We start from the raw sequence: 17,784 nt of genomic DNA, 5'->3' as shown, positions 1-17,784 counted from the left end.
GCTTTATTCTTGCTTCTGCAATAATGCTTTATCTATGAGTTTGTGGCAAAATAGTTCAACAAAATCATTTATTTTTCTCCCTGGCAGTTGTCCTCTTGCTTAGTTTGCAGATCTAAAATGAAAAGTGGTTTTGGCTATTGATGTTGTGAAAAACACGGGCTATCTTCTATTCCTTTTTGCTCTAGCCTCATCTCTCCCCTCAGGGTTAATCTCAGGCCCTTGAGCTCTTAGGGTTCTTGCTGTCTTTTTGAGTTCTTCTCCACTAGATACCAAAGTGTAGAGACTAGGGCAGCCCTGTTGATCTTCCCAGCCACATGATGTTGGCATGGGGCCTTCTGCTGTCACATTTTTGCAAAGGTGAACCATTTGCCTTATTGCAGCTGCAGCTGTCCCCTGCTGCAAACTCACTTTTTGCTCCTGCCCTTCCTACCTAGTGTTTCATTTTGCATGGTCTCTTCTACCAGAGGCCTGGAGGCTCAGGGAGAAAGCTCAGTTCTGCATCTGTTGAGAACCAAGCATGTAGTCTATTCCCTTTCTTCTGGGCTTTGAGATCTTGACTCTATGCCAGAAACATGAACAGCTACCCAACTTTACTCATGAACATGTCAGTCAGTGGTGAGACTTCTCCCCTGGGTGCCCCACCCAGACATGTGCAGTTGCTTCCCCAAACAAGCTCCTCAAACTTGTGACCTCCCAAGGCAAGTCTCATCTCTATATTATCTGTGTGGATAAGGTAGCATTCTCAGGCCAAGGGCATTACTTCAAAATGAGGGACAGCCAGAGATTAGAGACTGTGATACCAAATGCATCCTCCCCCAAGTTGTCATCATTTTTTTTTCTCCAAATTGTTATCACTTTCTATTCCTGTCTGTTTCTAGCCTAGTTCGTTTTTCCTTCATAATTAAAGTTGAAGTATGAATTACTTTGAAATATTTATGTCTTACCTGGATAACAAAATGTAACATACTTCATGGTCTGTCATACTTCATGGTCTGTCACATAAGGGCTACTGTTACTAATAAATGTATCTTTAAAATGAGTGATTGAATCAAAGAAAGAAAAGGCGGTCTAAGTTGATCGGTGAGCATGTATTTTGTATAAAATACCATTATTCAATACAAAAAAAAAGTATAAAAGATAGGTTTCTGTCATCATGAATCTTAGAGGCTGGTTATAGGGTCAAAGGAAACTGAGATTTTAAGCATGTGAATTGCTAAGAATGATAATGATAAAGATAATAGTAATCATAACTAAAGTGGCCAGCATTGTAGTAATATTTTACATGGATACTCTCTCCTGGGTTACACAGCATTCTTAGGAAGTAGATGTATTATTATGTCTGTTTTACAAATGGGGAGCTGAGCCTTTGTTCAGTAATTTAGCCAAGGTCACAAGGTAATAAATGGTGATAGGATATGAATCCAGGTGTTTCTAGCTCTAGACATCTAATACTTCATCAGTATTCTGTTTTCTTCTGCCTTTATATAAGTGATGGCTAAAGCCATAAGACTAAGGGACTGGAAGGAGCAATGGGGAGCATGATGAAGATTCACCCCAGATTGGGAGAGGTGGGCCAGGGAGTGTTTCCTGCACACTTTCTCACAGTTGTTCTTTTTCTTCTGATACAGGCATTGAATGTCCCAGAGGAGCCCGAAACCTCCCAGGATTGGTGCAGGAAGGAGAGCCATTCAGCGAGGAAGCCACACTTTTCACCAAGGAACTCGTGCTACAGAGAGAGGTAGGGCTTTTCCCAGTGGCTTTTTGTGGGGGAGGAGCAAACAATCCAGCTCCTTTGGTCTTGAAATTTCCTGCCATATCAAATATCAGTCTGTTGCATTTCCTTTGCTCAGTCAGCCTTGCACATCCATGAGCTATTCTTGAGTCTGCCCACATCTTATTTCCTCAAGCCCTGCATCATTGGTCAGTTGGCCCAAATTGTTCCTCTTCACTGGTGGCCTGGGATGTATGGTGCACATGAGGCCAGCTCAGCCAGGATCCTGATGCAGAGAGCTTAGAGCTTTTCAGTCCTCCTCCTTGGTGAATTAGCCTGAGCTGCCTGCCTCCAGCTGGATTTAGAAGCTTGACTAACCCTGTCAGGGGCCAATTTTCTTGAACATTTATTTGTATCTTTGAGTAATTACATTTTCTGTAGCAGGTTTTCTGACTTAATTTAATTGTATTTCTGTTTCTGCCTGTTGGGCTGGCTCTTATAGGCAGGAGTTAGACTCTTTGCTGCTATGGTGCCCTTCTACCTGCTAATTTTACTCGTGTTCATCAACAGATCCATCTTCTTTCTAGGAGCATTCCATCCATTCACCCTGCTAGGCAAGCACAAGAGAAGGCAGGGGGGCACTAGGCTGGGGCTTAGAATTTGGCACTTTGCCCTTCCTTCCATTTATGGTCCAATCTGTCAGGTCTCTTCAGTTTTCATGGAGTATTGTAATATAAATAGCCCCTCAGGATTATGTACTCCTAGGGGCTTTCTCTCATGGGTTTCTCTAGATCCTTGAGAACAGGATTCTTCAAGATGTTCAGAGCTAGAAAAACTGGTATAGAAACTCCATTATCTCATTTCCTTTGAATCGCCTGCAATTATATTAGTTGTGGGAATAATGAGAGAACAGTTTGGCTCTCAGGGCTGGTGTTAGCCTACCCAGGCCCCAAGAGGACCACCACTTTGACTTCTAATTCAACAATGTTCTTGCTGTTGGTTGACACTTCTTTGGGATTTCTTTAGAACTTGCCTTCTCATTTTCATAAAACAAACAAATTTGGCCAAACAAATCCTGAATCTTCTGTTCAAGAGATTTTGGTTCCACTTCCCAAATATCAACTGCAACTACCTAGATAATACAACATCAGTTTTGCTGGTCATACAGTGGCTGTGATGTGCACAGCTTAATCATCTCATTAAATTCACATTGCTCTCTTTTGTCTTTGTTAATATGCATTTATACTTGGGAAGCAGAAGTCCTTGATACTCATACCTCTCCCACCCACGCACACATATATACATCCATCTTGTAATTACACAATATAGTTTGAACTTTTCATCAACTGAAAATAGTACACACCACAGCACCCCTGCTAGTGTTTTAAGAATCTATATTTTAGTTGTCTACCAGAACCTGTTATAGTTTCAGTGTCTCAGAGATTAAATAGAAGGAGCAAATTCTGTAGGATTTCCTTCTGGTTTTGTGGACCTTTAGATACTGAACTACACTGTAGCTTGGAAACAGCAGATGAGTCCACTGCAGTTTATGACTTAAAGATATTACAGAGGAAAGAGCAACCAATTTTGCTTGTTTCTTGTGGTTAGACAGGGGAGGAAACCTTTCCTTGGATTGCCTAAGACCCTTGTGAGAGACATTTTACTATCTATATCAGATGTCTCATCAGAGTCATTTACCTGTTGTTTCACATCTCCTGGGGATTCTTTCCCTTTCTTTCTTTTCCAGATCTTATTTCCCAGTTACTTTTCTTCCTGGTCATGTTTTTGGCTCCCAGGTAATATCCAAAAGGACAGTATTCGAATACTGACCACTAAAAGGAGCACATGGCCCAATGTTCTCTAACTTCCACATGGTTATTATGACCTTACCTTTATCTGTGTATTTGTTAATACTGGTGAAAAAGTTGTCATTTTTTTCTCTACCTTTTTTGATGCCTCTGCCATATGAGTTTACAGAACCCTGGTGTAATCCAAAGCTGATACTTATCTTTCTCAATTATTGTGGCCCAATCTTCCATAACCTTTTGTTGAGGGTCTCTCTATAATGAACCCTTCTGCATTTTTTTAGCTGCTTATATGATTACTTGGTCAGACTGTTTTAAAAGGTCATTATCCAGAGGAAATGGTAGTATGGCCTAAACCACAAATAATTTAAGATGCTGGCTATAGAAGCCAGCTGTAGCCAACTCTCCTGGGCATCTTCCTCTATATGAAACTGTTTGCTGAATGGTGAAGGAGTGAAGGGAGGTTTTCATTTGGCAAGAGTGTTGTTCATTTACTTTTCCCTATGCCATAGCTTCTATTCTATAAGTTGTCTTGGAAACAGTGTTCTTGCCCTTCCCGCTCCTCCACAGAAATAAAGGAGAAAAGTCCCATGCATGGGTGGTCCTGCATGCTGAGGTCTTTCCGGCCTGTTAAAGAAAGGGCTGTGACTGTGTAAAGGCCAGCCGGTAGGCCTGCTGCCTTCACTCATGCCACACTTACCTGTAGAGAAGTCTCACTGTACCATGTTGCCTTCCAGGAACTCTGGAGCCACACTGTTGCTTGTGTAGTCATAGTTGAGCTTTTCTTGTTCCTATTCCTTTGATAATCAAACATAACCAGGTACATTGAAGATCTGATTGTCCTTGGCTCTGCCCCATCTTCCCTTTTAAGTTTTCAAGCATTTGTTCGTAGTATCTCATTTGGGGCCTGTTCATATTACCTTACTGCTCTACCTTTGGTCTGCTTTCACTAGGTAATATAAATCTACATTACTAAGGGAAAGGACAAGCACAGAATTCACATTTCAGAACACCTCTGGATTCCCCATATGTGGGAGTACAAAATGACTAGAGAAGGATCTAGACTGAGAGAGAATGTGTAATGGTCATTGTCACTAGGCCAAACCTCTGTCAAGGAGGGGCTAGGAAGCTGGCTTTCAGGGTATCTGGCACTGAAAATTGGTGCCATGCTTTGCCTAGTATATTGTCCTGGCTTTGGATGAACAGGCCACAAATCCCCACTTGTCTCTCCCTCTGTTTTGACTGACTAAAGAATTGTAGCCTTTCCAGCCTGTTCCTCATGTAGAGCCTACGAGGGCCAAATATGTCTTTTTTCTACATTTCAGATGGTTCCCCTTATCCTGAGACCTGCTCACCATACTTTCCTTACACAAGTGGTAGTGACACTAGTCAGTAATGACATTTGTAGCATTTGTTCTAGGTAGCTCTCCTGCCTTTTCCATTACACCACTTTTTTCCATCTTCTACTGGTGCTTCTCCTTAACCACTGATTCCTATTGGCAGTGGTTCTCCTGAGTTGGTAGTCTCTGAAACCTAGTCCTGGGCATTGGTCTGGCATGCAATTGATGCTGCTAGCCCCAAGGCAAGAAGAACAGTGGTCACATACCATGTTATTATGTGATTCTGTGATCTGAAGCCCAGAGCAGCCAAGGACCTTTCAGGGGACTTAATTCTTACCTTTACTGAAAAGAGATCCAAGGACTTAGTATTTCTTCCCAATCTGACCCAGTTGTTATATGCCAGGGCTAAGCAAATCTGGCACTGTGCCAGTTTTTTGCAAATAAAGTTTTGTTGAAACATACCCATATTAATTCTTTATGCATTGTCTATAGCTGCTTTTACTCCATAACTCAATATAACTGAGTTGAGTAATGGTGTTAGAAGCTGTATGGACTGCAAAGCCTAAAATATTTACCAAACAAGTTTGCTTCCTAGCCATACCACAGTCAGTATAGACTAGACTGAATTGGATTTAAACAGCTTGTGATAGCCATGTGGAGCTAGCTCTCTTGTCCCCTGCCCTTGAGGCTTCAGAACCATAAACATAAGGTGATTGTTATCTGTGAGCTGTGAATGCTGTGTTCCATTGGCTCTCATGTCCTTCATGACATCTCCCCCATCCCCATCCCCATCCCCATCCAGCTGCCTTTTTAAGGCAATTCCCTGCCATACTGCCAAGAACAGGAAGATCTGGTGTAATTTCCCAGATGGGGAATTGTGCTCATAGCTAGCTTCTTCCTAGAAGTAGTGATGAGAGATAGCATTAGCTAGTGGATAGATAAGCGGCTTAAAAGTGCAGTCCCCTAGGTCTTCACACGCCACTTATCATGTGGTCCTGGGAATGTGATTCTTTTCTGCCTTGCCTTGGTATTTCTGTCTGAAAGATTGATCTAGCAAGCCAACAGTCCAAGGTTCTTTTGAGGCCCTTGTCATGAATACAACAGTCATTTGTGCTCTTTTGACACCATCTTCTAAAAGGTTAGCTAGCCAGCATACTCACCCATCCAACACTGCATGCCAGCAGTCTGCTTACTGCTATATTGGAGAAAACTGGACTTTTAGAGAAGGTGTCATAAGTTATTATTTAAAAAGGTCAGTGTCACAATGTTTTCTTGAGACAGGGTCTTGATATAGCCCAGGCTAGACTGGAGCTCCTGATCCTCCTGCCGCCGCCTCCCAGAGTGTCACGGTTTAGCTGTCTCAGTTCCAGGCTGTCGGAGGTATAGCTATGGAGAGGGAAGGGTCTACAGGGATTTGATGATCATTTCCAAGACTTTTTGATGACTCCTTTATCCTCTCTGAGACCTCAGAAATTGCCCCTTGTTGATGCCTGGAAAATGACATCCTCATGCTGGACAGCTGCAGCTGAACACTGGGGCTGCTGCCCTGACCTATTTCTCTTCTTCCTACTGGCATCAGAAGGGAAGATTTCCCCCTGAGGAATACACTCTGCAGCTTCAGTAACCCTATCACAGCCCTGTTTTCCTCTGTCCCCCACCCCTGCATTTTTTAAAAAGCAAAAACATAAAAGTATCATAAGTATCTGTGGATCATAATGGCCTAAAAAAAGCCATTATTGTCCCTCTACTCTCTTAATACAGGCTCTTTGCTTCTCTCCCTTGTGTGTGTCTATCCTCTAAGTTTGCTGATTAAACTGTTAGCCCAAGGAATTATTTTAATGTTTAGGTACCCATAAATTCCTGTTCAGAGATGGCTCATAAACATCATGTCAGCATCAAACTGTTGCTGCCCATGTAAAGCCTCTTCATTTCTGGACTCCTAGCTCTTCGAAGCCAAGTTAAGTTCTTCTCCAAGCCCTAGGAGAAGAGTCCTCAAATCCCATTCCAGCCCCTAAGAAAATGGCATCACAACAGGAAGATGCAAGTTAAAATTTTTATATGAGAGATGCTGTAACAGTGCACATTTTCCCCCTTCCCCTGCTGCTGGGTCTCCCCTGTCAGCTTTGCAACTCTTAAGATAGGTTAGTCTTCAATCACCAGTGGCCTTCCCCAGCAAGCTTAGCCTGTGTGCTGGCTCCAGTGGGATTCCTCTCTGCAGAGCTGCTGGCTCAGCTCTGCTGTTTCTCTGTTCTTCTGCTTAGAACTTTTATAGTCAGTCAAGCATAGAATTGCATCTCTTCTTCTGAAATAGCTGCTGAGCCTAATTTGTCATTGGCTTGGCCAAGATCCTGTTACCTATTTGTCATAGGGGCTGCCTGTTACAGGTTTGATAGACCTCACTGCCCTCCAGAGGCTGTGTCTGTATCTCTCACTGCTTACTCTTGGACTTTATCGTAGGATAGGCATGATAGAGGATGTGGCCTCCGTGGACATGCAGGAGGGTCTCAAGGATGTGACTCTGTCCCCAGAAAGAAAATCCTTTTCAGCAGAAGCCTCACTTTCCTTTCCTTTGGAAATTAGTCTGTACTGTTGTAAACTCTTCTTTGAGAGACTTTTATGTTTTATCTGCCAGGTCAACTTGTTTTTTTTACTGTTGCTCCATCAAAAAAATTAGTAAGAAATATAGTGCTTGGACCTGACAATTGTACTCTCTTCCCCTAAGTAGAAGCAGCATATCCCTTGGCAGTGCCAAGACAATCCTGGCACTTATTTCTTATTCTCTTCATCTTTAGTCCTGAGCCAAATCAGTCCCAGAGTAAAGATGGAAAGACTCAAACATGACCTCCTCTTTCATCTTTCTACCAGAGTCATCTATAGTACTTATTTGAACCTCATCTAAAAGTAAGGCCTGAAGATGAGGCTAGTGGGCAGTGATTAAATGCACATACTGGCTCACTAAGATTGTCATTACAAATATGGGTTATGGAAATCCTTGACATAGAGCCCCTGCCACCTCATGACATTTTATACTGTTTATCATCATGCATGAAATGTTCTTTATGAGGAATCCCTGTGGAAGACAGCTGTTGCCAGGCATATTCTTCCTCCTGTTCTACCAGGAGCTCTGTAGGACTTGTGACCCAGGAACTAAAGGAAAAGTGGGATCAAGAGTGAAAGACTGCTGGACTCCCCCGGAGGTGGGGCTTGGGCTAGTACAGCTGTGTGCCATTTATTTTAATTTAGATGTATTAGATGCTCCTGAAACAGCAATCCCTGGTTCCTCTTTCCTCTTCAGTCATCCTGAATATCCACTGCTTCTGGAACTTTAGTGAGGAAAAAGCTCTTTAAAGGGGGACAGAAGGAGCTAATATTTTTAATATAATAATGAAGAGCTTAAGGAAAGTAGCTTGGAGTTTTTGTTTCTCAGTTGAAGTACCTTATTGTGAGCTCTGTACCCTCCCTATTAAAGCAGTTCTCTGTTTTATTTCCTATCTTCTGACAGGCAGATATTCAGAGACTAAAGATGACCTCATACAGAATCTGCCCCCCTACCTGTTTTCAGAAGAGCTTCACTCAGGACACTAACACACTGACAACACCTACACAGACTGAGTGTGAGGTTTCATACTGGCATGTTTGGAGTCTCTTCAGTCCTGGTGTCTCCCTGTTCTCTTTGTCCCAAACATTCCAAGCCACACCCACTGCCTGAATTGCCCCCTTGGTATTACATAATTCAATTAATATCCTTTTAGTATACAGCTCATGATATATAATAGCAAGGCTGTCTGAGCTGCCAGCAAAGGATAAGTAGATTGCAGTTTGCATTTACTCTCCAGGTAGCACTCACATATTCTGTTGTTCCACATGTGACTCTCTCAAGGACACAGGAGTGACTGTTCTGGTGGATGACCTGACCTTAATTCTGTCCTCTTCTCACCATAGCATGCCCATTCTCTGTGTCTGTTGCTGGGGCCTAGGGAGCCTCTGTGTTCCAAACCTGGCTCTGCTGATGAACTTCCCACATGCTACTCCACCCCATGACAGTTTCTGGTCAGCTAAATTTAAATGGACTTTGAAAATGAAAGTGACCAATGATCTGTTATGAAAGCTTTGGTGCATGAAATAAGATTATGACCAAATAAGATAATAGAGAATTAATAGCTGAGAAACCCCTAAGCTAGCCCAAACAACATGGGTCTTCTAATTGCAGAGGAAGAGCTGATTCTCAGAATCATCTTCACAAGATTTTTAGGAAATCTTCCCCTTCTTTAGTCATTTAACAAAAAAGTAATGTGACGAGTCAGACTTGGGTCCCCATTTCAGCCTCACTATTTCCTGGGCTCTTAGACACAATCCTCAGCCTCTAAACCATGGCAGTCTTAGGACATAGGAGAATTCACTGTGAGCAGTGTTCCTAGTGCTCTGCAGTGTAACAGTCCGTTAAACCTAATTGCCTCAACTACATAAAGTAACCTTTCTATAGGATTCCTGTGTAAATGAAGTATATATGTAAATGCTTAACACAGGACCTGGTAGATACTAAACACTCCATGAACAGCAATTTTCAGCATTATTTTTATTGTTAACAGAAGTTCTCTAGTGGTTTTGCTAAAGTAGGATTCAAACTTCAGTGTAGATGAAATCCTATACCCATAGTATTCATATTAAAATCAACAAAAAGTAATGTTTAGTTTACTGCCCCTCATCCCTAAACCTCCCTGTTTAAGCAACTATCAACAAATATACATAGACTCCTCCACCCCTCATCTATCTTGTACCATGGCTAAGACTACCAGTCATTCATGGTATGCTTTGGCCTGGGATTCAGATCCTTCTCAGGGTTCTTCAAAGCTACTACCAGTGTGCTGGTACACACCCTTAATCCCAGCACTCGTGAGGCAGAGGCAGACAGATCTCTAAGTTCAAGGCCAATCTGGTCTACACAGAGGTCCAGGCCAGCCAGGACTACATATCAGAAAAGGGGTGGCGGGGGTGGGTGTTACCTACCAGTTGAATAGATTTGGCACTTGAATGGAAATTCATTTGCCATCCTTGGTCTCAGTTCTCAAAAGAGCTTTTAAATACCTTTGAGCATCATCCAGTGTTTTTTCTAAGTATGATAAGATCAAAATTGGGTCATTTTGCCTCTGGTTCTTCATGTCCTACACATCAAAACCATTTCCTTCTGTGAAGTGCCACATTTACTGAAAAAGCAAAGGTCCCTCTCCCCAGGAGTCTTAGTCTTTGCAAGAAGGCTTCTCTCGATTTGACTATAGACTGATAAGGGCAACCATCATAAGAGGGGAGAGCCAGAACTCCACAAACACTTTGTAGGTGTCTAAGAAATAACGACTGACTATCTTCTACTAGAACTGCCATGGGGGTTCTCTGAATTTTCTCTAGTTACATAGAAAGCTTGAGTTGCCTGTTTCACAGTGTCACAACAACTTGAAAATGAGAGAGAGAGGCATGCATGGACTTCTAGATCCTGGATAACCAGGGTCTCCTTGTCTTCTGATAGAGTATTCTTTTTTGGCCCCATCCTTTCATCCCACAATCAGAAGTATAAGATGACCATATGTTTGTCCTTGATCTGCATTAAACTGGAAGACTTGGGAACTAGCAGAGTGCCAGCAGGAGCCCTAAGTGTTAACCTAGGTGTTAACCAGGACAGAAAGGGACAGGAAAAGAACCCCATGTAACATTGTTTGGAGGCATCACTCTGGGAAATACAGCTGTCTGCTAAAGCTGGAATGAAAAGTTGAATGGAAGCTGCTTTACTGTGCCCTTTTTCTTCCCAGATTAGCATATTACACTTCTCCTTTTCCTATCTCATGATACAGTGGAATTCTTTTTAGTGGTTACCAAGAAAGAGGCTGGTTAGAAATGGAAGATCATGTGGCTACTATAGGTCCTTCCATCCCTTCCCAGAGGCCATATCTGCCATTTCACTTCCCAGGTCTCTATAAAGCTTATTGTATGAGGATGCTGTCACCTCTTGTGCTAGATAGCTTTAGGGTCAACTTGACTCACCTGGGTTGAACCTCAATTGGGGAATTGCCTTCATTGGACTGGCCTGTGGCCATATCCATGGGGCATCTTCTTGATTGTTGAGTGATGTGGGTGGTGCCACCCCTGGGAAGGTGGGCCTATGTTGCATAAGAAAGCAGGCTGAGCAGGAGCCAGGGGAACAAGCCAGTAAGCAGTGTTCCTCCATAGCCTGTGCTCCAGCTCCTGCCTCCAGGTTCCTGCCCTGAGTTCCTACCTTGGCTCCCTGATGACCTGTAATCTGGGAGATGTAAGCCGAATACAACCTTTTCCTCCCCAAGTTGGTATTGGTCAGAGTGTTTTGTCACAGCAATGAAGAAACAACTATGACGCCTCTGTTGTTAAATCTAAAACCACTGACCCAGGGTTTTTATGGCAGTGCTGCAACCTTATCTGAGGAAATGCAACAAATAGTCCATTACCACTGATTGGATATGGATTTTTGGCCTGGACACCTGCCACTTGGTAATTTTAGAACAGGGTCACTTTCGGAATAGGAAGATTCCTTGGAGGAGACTGGTATTTGTTAAATAGTTGTTTCTTATTGTCATGCCCTCGCACAGCCATATGCCTCACCTCCTGAGTAGAGGGCCTGCCTGCCAGAGAGAGCCTGAGCTCCCCCATCAGCTTCCAGGGCTGCAGATGTGGCCATTTCCAAATGCCTGGGGTGCACTTAAATGCTTCCTCCTTCTAATCAGCACTTCCACTGGTAACACATCAGCAGCTTTGTAACTTGCATGTTCTTTGCTCTCTGTTTTGGCCTTTCAGGTATTTGTGGGAGGAACGATGGGACACTGGCAAACTGTGGTGTCACTGATTTCAAAATTATACAGGTACACCTCAGTCATAGTCTCTGGGAAATTATTTAACCAAGAGTGCCAGGCGCATCCTGAAGGACCCTTGCTGTTGTCACATGCCAATTTTAAGGCTAGATTCTGTTTAATATTGTACAGTGACCGCCTGCCCTGGTTTTACCATCTGCAAAATGGGGGTACTAAAGCTCTCCCTCTCTCTGAGAATGCTGAAACAGGAGCGCTCAGACAAGGTGGGGAGGTTCCTGGAGGGAAAAAATAAAAATAAAAAATCTGGGCCCCAGATGATGCCCTAAGAGTGTTATGTAGCCTAAAAGGGGAGTGCTTATCAGATAGTTTTTTCCTCTCACCAGCATCTGAATAATTAGACCCAACTGATGGAATAATAGAACTATGATCTGGGACCCCAGATAATTCTATATCTCATCAGACTAAACTTTGATCAATATGTTCCCTTTCTCTCTGTCATCAAGTCTGTCTAATGTGTTGCCTTTTTCTTGACATGAGCAGGATACTAGCTGGGTTCTGATAAGCAGCATATCCTAAGCAGGATCTATTCCAAAAGAGTCATGAGTTCTCATAGTCTTCCTTGTAGCCACCAAGTTGGGCTAAGCTTTGAGATGAAGATGAAAAGCAGACCTAAATATTTTTATCTTCCTATTTGGGTTGCTAATGCTCCTCTTTCCTGGTTGTCAGGATAAGACCATATTTGCATATTATTTGTCTTGTGTGTCTGAATGTGGTCAGGCTCTCTTTTACTATAAAATTAACAGAAGACCTGAATCCAGATCATCATGTGGTACCTTTCAACTGGAAGCCATGATCTTTGTTATTACATATAAGTTTCATTTTTATGCTGCCAGCTTCTGTGTTCTTGACATGTGACCCAAAAGTGGGGTTAGGAAGGTCTTGCTAGAAATTGTTCTTGAAGCTGCTAATTCTTGCTTTTCCATCCAGAATTGTAGTCCATGGCTCAGATACCCCTGCTCAACACCACTAAAGTATGGCAACTTTAGAAATTCATGAGACCTTGGGAGCCCAAACATGTCTCAAGGTCTAAGCTACTAGCCTTGTATCAAGGGCAGCTCTATGATTTCCCAGGCCGTATTCCCTGACAAAGCACTGAGTATGTGCTCTGTAGGTGGAGGGACTGAGATGCTCTGTAGCCCAGTCCTTGAAGGTATGACAAAGAGAGCGTTTCATGACATGTTCACAGGGTCACCCAAGGATGCCTGACACCCAGAGACTGGAAAACCACTGCCAGGAAATCTAGCCGTTTCATAGTACCTAGACTTTCTCTTATCCTTCCTTCTTCTTTTCATTCTTTTGCCCACCCCCTGTGTTTTCATAATTTGTACAGTATCATTCAGAGATGTTAAGGAGATCAATAGCAATTCACCTTTTCCCTTATTGATTAAAGTGATGGCAAGGAAAAATGGCAGGCAGTACCAATTTATTTATCATAAGCTATCCATTTCTACTGAGCCACCACTGACCTGTCCTGCCTGCTAGACTGCTGATCTGTAATTAGGATTACTTTTGTTTCCAGGTTGCCTTAATGGGAATGAAAGAACCATTGTGTTTGGCTCTTATAATCAGAGGTGGGCACTCAACACTTGACCAACTAAGAAATAAACCTGGAAAATGGTATTCAAAAACCAGCCACCACAGTCAGGAAGGAGGTTCAAGCTCATCCTTGGCTACATGAGTTCAAGGCTAGCTTGGGCTCATGAGACAAGGAAAAAAAAAAAAAAAAGGAAAAGAAAAACAAAAACATAAGGAACAAATTGCTGTGGGGACCTGTTCTTTGCGTCTGTGGCTTATCTGAGGAGCTCACCATATGTGCTGTGCTGGATGGCAGGATGGCATCAGTTGATGGACACTGCTCTGTCACCAAGCACCCCCTCCCGTGTCTTTCCAAAGGGCACAGCATTCTTTTATTATCTGTTTTTCTACAGAATGTAAATTGAGTGTGATGAATGAAAAGGCCATGACCCCTGTGAATGGCTCCAGTTTTGCTGAAGTTGCAAAGGTTTATCATTCCTCCATGGCCTTTCCTTAGTAATTGGGCTCACCCTTGGTGAATGTAAGGTGCCAAAGTTGGACCTCAGGGGTGCTTGGGGCATGAAGGAAAGATTCTTGTGCTTAAAGGGTTCTGTGACCACCTGGGGATAAAGCACGGAGGCAGTTTTTTACCTAGAAATAAGCACAGAAGGACAGTGTATGCATCTCTGTGTGCATGTGCATGCTTATGTGTATACCTTTCACCTTCAGTGAGAATACCTTCTGACTGTCTATTGGGAAAGGTGATTGAGGGCACCTTTTAAATGTGTAACTTAAACTGTTACACAGTAAAGTGTTCATTTTTAAAGCTTAGCATTGCAAATGGCAAATACTTCTTACTTCACTCTCCTAGGGGGAAGAATGGTTTATGAGTCCCAGGACTCCAAAGGGAAGTTAGCACTGACCACAAAGTGAAAACCTGAATACTTAGCTGCTACTTCTCTTTTTTATGTATCACAATAGGAATTTTGTTGCTTCTTACCCAGAATTACCACCACCATGCCCAGGTTAATCAATAAACTTCTTGGCCCCTCCATCAGTGCTAAAGTTTGCTGCCATCTTGTAAAGTCGGCCAGTTCCCAGAAACATCTGTCTGGGTAGCATTTTGGTGGAGAAGTAGCATTTAGAGGACTTCCTAAAAGAAAGCCCTGCTTGCCCACTTACCTGAGTGTGCAGTTAATGTCAGTGTGGAGTGATGGTTCCAGGACTGAGCTGTTTCTTGCCATCAGAGCTGTTTCCTGTTTGCCCAGCATCCACCCATACTTCTTCAGAAGAGCATTGCCACTTCCGACATGTTTCTTGAGTGCCTGGTGAACTGAGATCACTAGCTTCAACATCCCTTTCCCAATAGGGAGACTTCATTGGAAAACCAGTGTTGTTGCTATGTCAGGTAGCTCTGCAGTCTGCAAATGCTAGAACTGGAGAAGGCAGACAGCTCTTTGTGAAGCTGGTTAATTACATGTGAAGCTGCCAGCAGGATGACTGTTCTTTTCCCATGGATCATTAATAAACCACTCTGTCCTGCATGGGTGGGGTTAACGGGAGCCTGACAGTCGCCCCCACCCCCCACTTTGTTGGACAGCTTTGCTTTTTAGGCTATTAGCTTTAATAGTGGCTGGGGATGATGAGAGAAAAGGAAAAGAAGACTATTTCCATTTACTATATGTGTTTTTCCCCTAAGCTGGAAAGTAGTCCCTTTCTTTCATATCATCTTGGCAGCCACAGCACAAAGGTTCAAGGCTTGCCATGGGTGGGAAGTGCTAGTGGCTCAGCTCCTAATATTTGCAACAAACTACAGACTGGGTCTGATTTTGAGATGAGGCAACTAGTGCAGCAGATGGCAAATCGTCTTGCTCCACTGGGGTTTCAGACTCACACCATCTTCTTCCTTCAGCCAAGGCAGCCTCATTCTTGCTAGGCCTGAATACAGAAAGCATTTCTGGTTTTTTAGAAACTCCATTTTTAGGCAAAGATAGAAGGCAAACAAATATAATATAGGAAACTCAATCTTATTATAAACATTTCCTTGTCAAACAAACTAAAATAGAGCTTTTCCTTTGTTGGCTAGAAGAATTCAGAATAGAAATCTACATTTCTCCATAGAGCACTGAGTGAAAAAAAAACTATAAATAGAAATAAAAATGACCCATTCTATTCCAAGGTCTTGAATGCAGGCTTTGATAATACTGAGTTAGAGCATTTTATGGCTAGAATGGCACCAGAAGTTATAGAGTCCAAACCAAGCATTTCGTAGCAGTTAAGACAACTTCGGCGTGAAGAAGGTAACCACTTAGTGCGCATCCACCTAGGAAGTTAGCTCAGGTCTCCACATTGCCAGTGTGGCTCCTCCCTTCCCTCCACAGTACCTCAGACAGCAGCCACCATCCTCTACTGATTCAGTTGAAGTACAAGTAATAATGTGAGAACATGACAGTGGCCTCTACAAGGGAGTGGGTGTGTGTGACTGAAGCAGACAGAAGAGGTAAACAAGTGAATTTTCTTCAAATTGCATTATTTTAGTGAGAAAAGGACAGGAGGCTAAGTCCAAAGAAGTCACCTGGGCCTAGATGTTCTATACAAGGCTCTGCCCAGACACAGGTGCAGAGATAACTGCACTCAGTTCAGAAAACATGTCCGGGTGGGGGAGGGGAGAACAAGGATCTAAGAGACCTGGAATTTTCCATCGCTTCTTCCAATAAAGTGGTTGTTGAAAAGCTGCTGTTCATTTAGGCCAAATCAAAGCTTCAAATGAGCCCAAAGGAGACAACAAAGGAGCACTAAACTGTTATAATTTGAAGGTGTTTTCTGTCTTCTTTCTTTTTTCCCCCCAGGGGAAGGGGTTTCGTATTGCTTTATTGGTGTTTCTTTTAGAGATTAGAGGAAGTTTAACTTGCCTCGTTGAGATTGTCCTCAAAAGTCCCTGGCACAGGGTTGACCCACAGATCCATCCTTCTCCCCAATATCACGTTCAAGGATCTGCTCCCCTCTGTCTTCACAGGAAGCCACTAGAGAGCTGTGTCATGTTGTTGGGGTCTGGAAGTCTTCCCTACCCTATGCTGAGACTGGCTTCCCATTTTCTCAGCATTGATGTGTCTTTTAGGGGGCTATCAGAAGAGGGTCAAATAAATCACATTTTATAGCAATTTAATTTTATTAACTGATTTTTCCCCCATTTCGAAGCACAGCTAAATGGGGCTAAACATACAAGGGCTATATTTAGTCCTGATGGTGTGGCAGAATAGAGAAGACACAAACATAGAGGTTTATCTGCTACCTAGTAAACACAGGGAGGTGTCAGGGCTGGAGAATTCAATAGTAATAATAAGCATTTATACAGTGCAATGACAACTTTGATACAGGGCATAATTTTCTGGGGATTGCTATTAATTGTGCCTCTGCCTATGAGCGGCCCCCTGGTGAGGGGCTTGGAACACCATGCAGAGTTAAGCTATATTAAACATCAATTAAAACAGTGTAAAATAGAAACTGAGCAAAATAGGCAAAGGTCAGAGTGGCTTTAAACATGTAGACAGGCACCAGGGCACAAGGGTTAGGACCTGAGAGCCTGCTACGCTAGTGAATGCGTGCTCTCAGTTAGTTGCTTCTTCAAGAGCCTGGATTTATTGGGTTTTCTGGAGAGTAAATTATGGAGCATTTTAGCTTTCCCAAGTTAAGTTCTTGCTCAAAAGAGTTTCAGAAACCACTCCTGGCCATAAAGAGATGAGATACGACAACCACAGTCAGCCAGTGCTCACACAATTTTCTGTACTGAAGAGATTCTTTATCTGTGCTGTCCAATATAGTGGCCACTAATCACATGCAGATACTGAATACATGCACAGTCACACATGCACACAAACTGAAAACAGAATCTTCAGCTTAATTCCAGTAGCCACGTGTGGCTAGTGGCCACCATACTGAACAATGGAGGACCCTAGACCACCAAAAGTTCATACTAAATACTGGGGCTCTCTCCTTACCCACTACCCTGGGTATGTTTTCTCAGTTTTCTTTTAAACCCTTACTCTTTAAGAGCATCTTTGAATGTCAAGAAATCAGGAAGGGGTCAGTGCCTGAATCAAACCAGCCTTGGCCTTTTTCCTTGCTTTTCTCCTGCCAGGCCCTAATCAAGTCTGTACCAGATGTTTCCTGCTCTCCCACAAGGAAAGTGGGGGATGGTAGCAGATCTCTGGCTGAAGGTCTGGCCACGGTCTACAGAATTGTCACTGTTCCCACAGAACATCTTGAGTCTGTTGCTGCAGCTGACCCTTGTGTTTCCTCAGCCTTCAGGGATTGCAGAGCTCCCAGGCCATTTGGGCAATGATCTCCTGACACTCATCCCTTGAGCACCTGAACTTCAGGTAGCTTTCCCCATAGCTCTTTTGGCACTTGTTGAAAGCTTCTAATGAATCCATTCATTGGGGTGGCATAGTATTATAGAACAAAGTGCAATACTTGTAATCAGAAATTCCATGGTTTGGGTTTTTTTTAGTATTTTATTTATT

The 17,784-nt window shown here is 43.0% G+C and overlaps 1 protein-coding gene across 2 annotated transcripts in view; it reads left to right on the top strand.

Moving 5' to 3' along the window:
• Nucleotides 1-17,784, top strand: part of Snd1 (staphylococcal nuclease and tudor domain containing 1) — a 462,156-nt gene that overhangs the window by 351,417 nt on the left and 92,955 nt on the right. For both annotated transcript variants that reach the window (XM_008846394.3, XM_017801419.2), the window contains one exon: nucleotides 1,629-1,738. In XM_008846394.3, the coding sequence (XP_008844616.1) occupies nucleotides 1,629-1,738 (110 nt within the window). The remainder of the gene's footprint in view (nucleotides 1-1,628; nucleotides 1,739-17,784) is intronic.

The sequence above is a fragment of the Nannospalax galili genome, unplaced genomic scaffold (genome assembly GCF_000622305.1).
Source record: "Nannospalax galili isolate Female #2095 unplaced genomic scaffold, S.galili_v1.0 scaffold660, whole genome shotgun sequence".
Classification (NCBI taxonomy): Eukaryota; Metazoa; Chordata; class Mammalia; order Rodentia; family Spalacidae; genus Nannospalax; species Nannospalax galili.
The sequence above is the reverse complement of the archived record's forward strand: the minus strand, read 5'-3'. Positions and strand labels throughout refer to the sequence as shown.